The sequence below is a fragment of the Rissa tridactyla genome, chromosome 5 (genome assembly GCF_028500815.1).
Source record: "Rissa tridactyla isolate bRisTri1 chromosome 5, bRisTri1.patW.cur.20221130, whole genome shotgun sequence".
Taxonomy (NCBI): domain Eukaryota; kingdom Metazoa; phylum Chordata; class Aves; order Charadriiformes; family Laridae; genus Rissa; species Rissa tridactyla.
This window is the reverse complement of record NC_071470.1, coordinates 39,827,744-39,837,723: the sequence shown is the minus strand read 5'-3', so window position 1 is coordinate 39,837,723 and position 9,980 is coordinate 39,827,744. Positions and strand designations below refer to the sequence as shown.

The following is a 9,980-nucleotide window of genomic DNA, read 5'->3' as shown; positions in this document are numbered from 1 at the left end:
CAGGGCTCCGGTGTGCCCTGGTACCGTGGAGCCAGGAGGGTCCTTTTTCCCATCCCCATCACGGAGGTGGCCACGCAGCTGCAGAATGGAGGATCCTCACCACCAGGGCAGAGTTCCGTAATGACTTTCTCAGCGCTGGAGCAATCCTAGGGTTTTTTTTCCCCAGCTTGGGGTGCTGTGCACGCGTGTGCTGGGTCCCAGGGACCTTGTGAAAGCCGAGCGAGGGGGGCTGCTGCTGTGCAGATGTGGACCCTGGTCCCCCGACTCCCCCGTGCCCTATTTCCTCCCCAATAAACCCCCCAGACCTGGTGGAGTCCTTTGACCGGGGCTCGCTCCCCCACCGCGCCGGGCCCGAGGTGTGACTTTTCCCAGCTCATTAGGAAAAGCTGCATGATTTTAAGAATCTCAAACCCTAATGACCATCTGAATCCCATCAGCCGAGAGGGGTGAGCTGGGGGGGTGCAGGCACAGCCCCCCACTTCTGCCACTGCTTCTCAGAGCATCCCTGGTCCCGTCCCTTTGCCTTGCTGGCCTGGGGTACAGCTGTGCCCTCCAAAAAGCAGCTGTGCAGTGGGGTGCATGCCAGCATGATGGGCTGGGATGGACTCAAGGGGGACCCCCCCTTGGGAGTTTTGTTGGCCTTGGGGTGACACTGTCTGTCCTGTGGTGTCCCCTGGGTGCCTGGATCCTCCTGCCTGAGTATTTCAGGGCCAAAGCCACCCCGGGGGAGGACATGGGGGTCTCCACTCCAGGGGCAGGGGAAGCAGGGGGCTACCTCCATGGTCGAAGGCAGGGAAACATGGTGGGGGATACCCCTGTCGAGGGCAGTGGGACATGGGGAGACACATCCCCATCGAGGGCAGGGGGGACAGGGAGGGGACACAGGACCTCCGCCCCACCACCCCACCGGGCAGGGCCCAGGGCGATGCCATCGATCCCCGCCCGCCCCATCCCGCCCCATCCCCTCCGCCCCCCGCGATCTCCTGGGGACGGACAAGAGTCCCGCGGGGGCCGGTCGGGGCGGCCGTATAAAGGCGGGCGACACGGCTCCGAGCAGACCCCGCCATGCCGGCCCCGGCCCCGCTGCCCCCCGCCCGGCCCGGCCAGGCCTTCACCATCGCGGCGCTGCTGGGACGCGACTCCCCCCCGCCGCCGCCGCTCCGGGGTCCTCCCCCGGCTCCCGGCCCTGCCGCCGCCCGGGTCCTGCTGTCGCCGCTGCCGCCGCCCGCCGCCCCCCGGCCGCTCTGCACCGCCTGCTGCGGGGTCCCGCCCGCCTGGGCCGCCCGCCTGGGGACCACAGGTACCGACACCCCCCCGACACCCCGCAGGGGGACCCCCCCCCAAATGGGAACCTCCTTCCACCTCCCAAAGGGTGGGAGCCCTCTCAAGGAGACCTCTTCCAGGGGCACCCACATCCACCTCTCTCATAGAAACACCTCCAAATGGGGGACCTATTTCCATCACGCCAAGGGGGGGACCTTTCACTAGCTCTCTAAATGGAGGACCCCGCTCAAGGGGACCTCTTCTACAGTGGGCCTGTCCACCTCTCCCATGGGGACATCTCCAAATGGGGACCTCCTTTCATCTCTCCAAGGGGAGCCCTTGGCCACCTTTCCAAAGGGGACATATCTCACAAAGGGACCTTTTCCAGGGGCACGACCCCCATCCACATCTCCCATTCGGATGACTCCAAGTGGGGGGACCACCTCTGCCTACTCCCAAGCGGATTTCTCCAACAAGGACCCTCTTCTGCCCCTCCAAATGGGACCCTCTGGCCTCTCTCAGGGGGACATCTCCAAATGGTGGAGCTCCTTCTACCTCTTCATGGGGACCCCCTTCCAAAGGGATTTTCTACAAGAGGGACCTGTATTCACTTCTCCAAGGAGATCCTCTCTAAATGGAGGATCGTCTCCCACCTCTTCAAATAGGGGACCCCCACCTAAGAGACCCCTTCTGCCTCCCCAAAAGGGGCCCCTCCAAATGGGAAGGTCCTTTCTGCCTCTACAAGAAAGGATCTTTCAAGGGGGACCCTACTCTAAAGGGGACCCCTCCAAGGGCTTTTCTCCACCCTGACCTCCCCTCTTTTGTTTGCCTCCAGGCTTCCTGATCTCCAAGTGCTGCTTCCCCATCCTCAAAGCCAAGACTGGCAAAGCCAAGCGAGTCCGGACCATCTTCACCAGTGACCAGCTGGCCCGACTGGAGAAGGAGTTTGCACGGCAGCAGTACATGGTGGGCACAGAGAGGTGCCTGCTTGCCTCCTCCCTGCACCTCACTGAAGAGCAGGTAAGCCCCACTGTGCTCCATCTCCACCTGCCCCCACCAGCAGGTCCAGGGAGGCTCCCAAACCCGTGTGCCAATGGGTGGGACCTGGGCCATGTCCCTCAGCCTGGGGCAGGACCCGTGTGGGGTAGTAATTGCAGATGGTTTACATGAAAAGGGTGGAGGATCACAGATGGGGAAACTGAGTCGCAAAGCAGCTGTCCTAGGGCCACATGGAGGAGTTGAACTTATGTCCATCTGAGGGTTAGACCTACTCCACCACTGGCAGGTCCCAGCTCACCAATGTAGTCTCAGCTTCTGGGTTGCAGGAGACAGTTTTCCATCTTGCTAGGAACAGAGGTGTGGCAGGGGACCTGTGGGCACCTAAGGGTTTGTGGAGTGTCGTGGCACTGCCTGAACCACAGAAGTTTAGCGGACCATGGCCCCATGGTCCATGGAGAAACCGGGTTTGAAAACTAAGCTTTACCTCTTCCTAAGGTGAAAGTCTGGTTCCAAAACCGGAGGATCAAGTGGAGGAAACAAAGCCTGGAACAGCAACAAGCCAAACTGGCCAAAATGGGTTTGTCCACCCCACAGAGGAGCCCCGACTCGCAAAGCCACCATGGCGAAGAGGACAAGGACTTCCCAGCAGAGCCAGATGACGGCCAGGGGAACATAGCCTCCTCCCCGGGCTCAGGGACAGCACCTGCACAGACTGTGGCAAAGAGCTGCTGAATCGCCCCTTCGGGCTGCTTTTCCGTGTGTATTATATGAATGTATCATAGCTGGCAATAAGTGTATCTAATATATACAGGGCACCCATAATTTTTGCAGTGCGAAAATAAATTATTTATGCAACTCTTGGGCTCATCTTTGCAGGAGGAGGAAGAGGCACAACACATGCCTGCAGTGGCAGCAAGGGTTCAGTGGGTGCTTGTTCATGGGAGTAAGCCCTGGAGGACCATAGGAGTAGGGGCCACCTGCACATTCCACCCACAATCAGCCCCATAGCCAGGCTCATCCCAAAGGCACTGGGTGCTCAGAGACCTCCTCGTGCTCTAAAATAGCTCAGGACCTTCACAGAGCCCACGTCATTGCAGAATACCTCCATCTCATGGTCTATCCATTCCCACCTTCCTTCCTGCCAGCAGCATCTTCTCCATAACATCCTGCTCTTGCCCACAGCTCACACATTCCAACCCAGTGATGGCATCCTGCTTTCCAGGGCTTTTGGAGACAGGAAAATAGGGAAAATGCACCTGGAGAGCAGAGCTGGTGGTGGCTTAGTGAGCTGGGCACCTGGGGTGCCATCTCGGCTTGGACAGGATTAGCCAGGTTTTAATTTAAATTGTTTGGCCCTGCTTAGGCAGATGTAGAGGTTTCAAATCCAGCAGGTGGGACAGACACTGGCCTGGGGAATAGCCAGGGATGGCCTCTGTGCGGATCTCCTTGCAAGGACGCAAAGCAATCAAGTACCAGCGGCCCTGGACCTCCTAGATAAGAGCAGCAATGGGGACATCTGTGTGCTTGCCTGGGCAGCACCAGCTTTTACTAAACTTATTTTCTTGTTGACTGCCCTGGGCTTGGGGCTGACGGAAGATGGGAACCAGGTAGAGGGTTTGTTTGAGCAGGTGTGAAACATGATGCAAGAAGGAGGGAGAGGGGATGAGCCAAAGAGAAGGGGGACAAGGCAAGGAGAGGGGGGACAATTAAGGGGACAGTGCAAGGAAACAGTGCAAAGAGAGGGGGACAATGGAAGGAGAAGGAGATGATGCCAGGAGAGGGGTAGATGCCAGGAGATGGGGATGGTGCATGGAGAGTGGCGACAGTGCAAGGAGACGGGAATGATGCCAGGAGATGGGGATGGTGGAAGGAGAAGGGGACAATATAAGAAGGGGGCAATTCAAGGAGAAGGAGAATGTGCATGGAGAGGGGGGACAGTGCAATTAGAAGGGGATAGTGCAAGGAGAGGGGGAATGATGCCAGGAGAGGGGGACAGTACAAAGTGAAAGGGACAATATAAGAAGGGGATGATGCAGGGAGAAGGGGATGGTGCAAGGAGAGGGGGACAATGCAAGGAAGAGGGGACAATGCAAGGAGAACGGGATGGTGCAAGGAGAGGGGGGCAATGCAAGAAGGGGACAGTGCAAGAAGAAGGGGAAGGTGCCGGGAGAAGGACGATGTGACGGAAGCTGCCCTTTGTTCCAGCTGTTTTCAGAGCCAGGATTAGCCTGCGAGTCTCAAAGAGCCCAAACTGTGCTAATGTCTTCACATGTCTGCTGAGAGCCCAGGCTGCGCCAGCGGGTTTAACCCGCTAATCTCGCCTGCCGGTGGGTTTATTGCAATCATCCCCGAGACAACAGGGTTTATGGGGGATGTTTTAATATCGCCCAGCCAGGGGCCAAGCTGATTGCAAGAGTTAAGTTGTTCTCAGGACACCTTTAATCCCCCAGGAGCTGGCAGCGCTCAGCCTTGGGCAGGATTGAGGCTTTCGGCCGTGCCAGGCTCCTCGGGGCCAGGCAGCGGGGGACCCGTCCCCGCTCCAGGGGATGCTCCTGAAGAGGTCTGCCCAGCTCGGACCCCTCTGTGGGCAGTGTCTGGCCAGGGAAATGACTATTATTAAAACTGCTGGGCTTGATAGAGTTTTTTAAAAAGTGACTTTTATATGTGGTGAATTAAACCACGTCCATCCCTCTGGCACTTTGGGCTTTGACCAGGAGGCTTTTCTCATGGTGAGTGATAATCCTTGAGCGGGTTGGCTGTCCCCAGGGGGTGCAGGGGGCTCAGGATGGTCTGCGTCCCCTTTCCCACCTGCCAGGAGACAGCCGGGTGCCAGGGAAGGCCATCCCTTTTCTTCCTCTCACCCAGGGATTAACCTGTTTGCAGGTTCCTTAGGGTGGGGAAGGGACTGTATCTGCAGGGCAAAGCAGCCAATTACTGCTCCAGTGGGGATGAGAAGAGCCAAATTCCAGGTCTGACCCTGATAATGGGACAGAGTTGATGGTTTTCAGAAAAGTTGGATTCAGCTGGATCATTTTGTGCCCTGCCAAACCTCCACCAGCCCTGGCATCCCGGAAAGGGGGTGGAAATGCAGTTTTCTTCCCCTGTCGGAGACATCTCCTTCCCCAGTCCAGGGAGCAGGTCTTGCAGCTCAGCCCAACTCCTGGCAGCTTGACTGGGGCACATGGATTGGGATCAAACCCAGGCACAGCGATTTGGCACCTTGGGAAATAAGGGAGAGAGATGCTCTGAGAACTTGGCAAGGTCTTGTCTGGATCAGACCACCTGGGACAGAGCCTTGGCTCCTCTCACCCACCTTGAAAGCCTGCGCAGAATAAGAACATTTTGGCTGTGTGTCCTTACCTAAACCCCACATGAATCACAAAAACCTCGCTAGTCCCTTCCCAATCCTGCGTATCACATTGCTTTCTTAAAGACACTGTTTCTTTCACCTGTCTGCAGAAAAAACGAGTGGGCTTTCAGTGTCAGATAATTATAAGGAAGTGAGAATTAAGCAGCCTTATTAAGAGGATAAAGGTTATCTGCTAAAGATGCAGTGCTGAGCCTTCCCCAGCAAATCTCCGCTCTGTAGCTAAGTAGGCAGCTTGTAGGAGGACAGGTAGGTTGTGAGATAGGTGGATAGATGTATTAGGGTGGACTATTTGCCCAGAGGAACCGCCTGGTCTGCATGTGGGTGGGTGGGTGGGTGGATGGATGGATGGATGGATGGATGGATGGATGGATGGATGGATGGATGATTGAGGATGAATGCAAGACCCTGGTGAATAGGTGCAAATGGGTGGCTGGGTAAATGGGATGGGAGATGGAGGGAGAGATAGGAGAAGGGATAACGTGTGGAGCTGTAGCATGCAGCTCCTCCATGTCCCCCTCCCCGCTCTCCTTCCTGCCAGGATTATTCCTGCTGAGCACATGGCGACGGACACGATTTGTTTGCATGAGTCGCATTTACTCAGGATAGTAGAAGTTTGCATGGTGGGGTGTTTGGACGCTGGAGCAGCAGGACCCCTCCAGCCCCTGAATCCCCGTGACCCAGCTGCTTTCCCAGGTGCCTTTTGCATCCCCTCTCCGAGTTGGCAGCCCCATTCTCCTTGGCTGATTATCCCCTCATGCTCTCTTTTTGGGGGGGGTTTGCTAAAAGGGATTACTGTGTGCTGAGGACGGGCCAGGATGCCGGGGAGAGCAACCTGCTGGCGATGGAGGTTCAAGGCAATGTCCGACCTGAGCCAGGACATGGGGCGCCGAGGTCGGCTGTGCATGTTTCCAAGCTCCGTCTCATCGTGTAATCTCGTTAAATGGTCAGGGAGCATTTCCCCCTGCTTCTCCCTCCCCTTTAATTCCTGATTGAAACGTCAAGCAAAGCTTCCTGAGGCTGCTGGGCAGCTCTGCCAGCAATGTGCTGCCCAATTTCAGTGGAAATAAAAAGAGACATCACAAGCCATGGGAGGAAACATCATGGCATCCCATCTTTTGCAGTCTTTTTAGGATGAACTTGTGCAAAGCTGTCTTGCTCAGCCAAAGAGCAAAGGTGTCGATACTTTGCATTAAAATCTCAGCTGGAAGTAGCTCCTGGATGCATGAAAATAAAGGTTAAATGGGGTGACCTACCTGGAAATGCAGTGGGGAAACTGGGAGACTAAGGAGACCCTTCATATGGGGTGAGCATTGCAGCATCCAAAATCTCTGGGTTTAAAAGGTATTTATCCTGCAACAAAAAACACAGGGCTGTGGACCAGTCCTATGCACTGGGCGCTGTTGGAGCAAGAGCAAGCAGTGCCGTGCCTAAATCCTGTGTAGGGCTGTGCGGGGAGATTAGGGGTCTGGTAAGGCAACACCATCAGCCCTGGTCTGGGTTTGCCACAGGGCACATCACCTCCTAAATAGCTGCTACTGCTCACTCTACTGGCTCTCCTGCTCACATCCCAGTCTCAGAAATGGAAAGACTGGGAGGAAATCCCTTCCCCAGCTCTGGTCCCAGCCACACACATGTCAGGGCCTGTCAGAAACCAGTTTGCTTTGTTTCAGTGAGATCAACTGTTAGGAAAAAGAGAAAAAAAAATAATGATGAAAATTGCACCATTCCCCCTTTGCAAAAGATCTGTCGTGTAAAATCCTGGTGGCACTGCCACCCTGGCATGGTTGGTCTGGGCTTCTGCTGGGGATGTACTGGGGCCCTGGCACCAGACAACCTCTGCGATGGTGTGATTTTATTTTAAAAAGTTGATTAAATCATTAAATCAAGAAAGTCCTGATGGTGTAATGAATAAGGGGATCTTATCGGGTGGTACAGGACTGGCAGTCAGACAAAGTGCTCCCAGCTCTGCTAAAACCTCCTCCTGGGACTTAGGTTGCGATGCTTTTGTGCCTCAGTTTCCCCAGCTGTAGGAACTGGGTAAATACTGCCTTGGACAAGCATGGTATCAGCTCGACTCATGCTTATCTGTGCCAGGTCTGATCCCGCTCCCACTCAGGACCCCTGCCGAGAGCCGAGCCGGATCCAAACCTTGCTCTGCCCCATCCTTCCCCCACTCCATCTCTATTGATTTAATAAGATGGAGAGGAATTAACGGGGCCGGAGCATTGGAATAATGAAAGATGAACAAAGGGGCAGCGCTAGCAAAGATGCTGCCAGCTTTTAATGATGAGGCCGGGCAGATCCCCTGCTAGCTGTCTCTTTGGAGTGGCGATTAAGAACATACTGTTATTGTTAAGGCAGAGAGATAAATCCCTGCACCGTTTCTGATGTGATCAGCCGGGGCTTCTCCCTACAATTTGTGATCCTATTGTGGACGGTGTTTGCCCTGGGCAAGGAGAGTCTGGGAACCACTTATGAACCATCCTTTGGTCATTAGCCTCCTCATTAGGGGAGAACAATGTAGGAGAAAAAAAGATAATTGAAGGGAGCAGCAGGCTGATCGTGCACTCAGGACTGTATCAGGGCTGCCTCAATGCTTAGTTTGTTTATAATTCCCAATTAATTTTAAATGCGTGGTTTCGGGATGCTCCTAATACCCGCAATTGCAACCCCTGTGAACACGGTGTTCAGGTCTGTGCTTGACGGGAGGACCACGGAGCATCCTCCGAGGCCTTGCCGGAGGGTATTAGCTTTTCTGGGGGGGGGTCACCCAGACTTTGCTGTCAGCTGGGTGAGCCCCATCGCAGACTCAACCCGTGAATTCCACCCACGCACTATTTGGAGGGACCCCAGGCAGGCGGGACAGGCTCCCAACAGCCGGGGAGGGGGAGGGTGACGGCTTGAAGCAGGTCCCGCTCCCTCATTTCACATCTGGCTGAGATATGAGGACAGATGTGACACCGAGGCGTGCGACACCAAGGAACAGCCCCGCTTGGATCAGGGACAAGGTCTCCCCACCGAAAGGCCGGGGCAGGATCCAGCCCTGCGGAGCCACATTGCAGAGTGGGCTTAATTCAGATCTTGCTTGGAAATACCAGCCTGGGTGATGAATCGCAGGAAAGCCCTGAGGCTATGGGGGGAGAGGTGCGTTGCCCCACAAGCTTGGCGATGGAGTAAGAAAAGGAGCAGGTCCTGGGACGCCCTGCCCTGTCTGGGTGCAGGGCTCCGTGCCCTGGGGAGGAGGGGGAAGAGCCGCAATTCTTCAGGATGCTTGATATTATCAAGTGCTAATGAGACCTGTGTGGGGCTGAGGTGCTTTGCAGGCCATTATCCCAAATTAACCTGACAATGTAGCCGGGGCCGGTGTCTGAAGGGCGGCTGGGGTGTGTATTGGCTGTCTGGGGCTGGAGGGAGAGAAGGATGCTGCCCTCTGCCTTCCCCCCCTGCCCCAGCTTCCCTCTGCCCGCACCCCTGAGCAGAAAAGATGGGCCTGGCATTTTGCAGGGTTAGTCTTCCACTGCACGAACATGTTGACTAGGCTCCCCGAGAGCTTTGGCCAAGCAAGAGGTAGAATAAGGCGATAGGGATGGAGAGGACGGGGGCTGCCTCCGCTGCGGGCTGGTGTTTGGGCACATCATTCTTGGAGGAAACTCCTATGTTCCCGAGTCCTCATGTCCCTCCCATGCTGCTACTTGCACGGGGCTTTCACCAGTGCTTGGGCAGTGGATCAAGCTGGGGAGTGCTCTGCTGAAAAGTAACCATGATCTCAGATGAAGCATTTCCCTGGAGCCGGTGGCTGTCCCTCTTCTGGGCTCTCAGGGGGATGTATGGGGCTGGCCTCTTGCCACCTGCAACCCGGGCTCCCATTGCTGTGCAATGCCATCAAAGCGAAGTGTCTTGCCTGTCCTGCTGTCCTCACACCAGTTTGGGTCTGTTAATGGGACCTTGCAAGGTGCTTGAGGATCTAGAAGACAAAGCGAACCGTGGCTTTACCCTGCTGCAAGCAGGAGAGAGGCCGTTTGCCAAGAGCAATCGAGACCAGCACCTTGTTCTGGAGCTCTCTGCAGCTCCTCAGCACCTGGTTGAAGGTGGCAAAGCCAAGGCAGGGCAGCGGCCCAGCACCTGGCACTGTTAGGTGCTCCTGGAGCCAAGAACATGAACAGTAATGATCGTTAGCCTCAGTAATTTCTCTTTTCTTAGACTTTATGATGAAGGAACAAACACGCATCAGTTATTCTCTGGGGAGAAACACCATGCTCCTCTTTTCTCAGTGAAAATGAGGCCCTGTTCCCCTCTTCCCATGGGATTCAGTGGGATTTGGGTTAGGAAGAGAAAATCACCAGCTCCA

At 55.7% G+C, this 9,980-nt stretch overlaps 1 protein-coding gene across 1 annotated transcript; it reads left to right on the top strand.

Moving 5' to 3' along the window:
• The first annotated feature begins 1,065 nt into the window (after positions 1-1,065).
• Positions 1,066-2,994, top strand: LOC128910629 (homeobox protein not2-like). The gene is made up of 3 exons (XM_054204077.1): positions 1,066-1,300; positions 2,099-2,283; positions 2,758-2,994. The coding sequence occupies exons 1-3, from the start codon at positions 1,066-1,068 to the stop codon at positions 2,992-2,994; spliced, it is 657 nt and encodes a 218-aa protein (XP_054060052.1).
• The last annotated feature ends 6,986 nt before the right edge of the window (positions 2,995-9,980 follow it).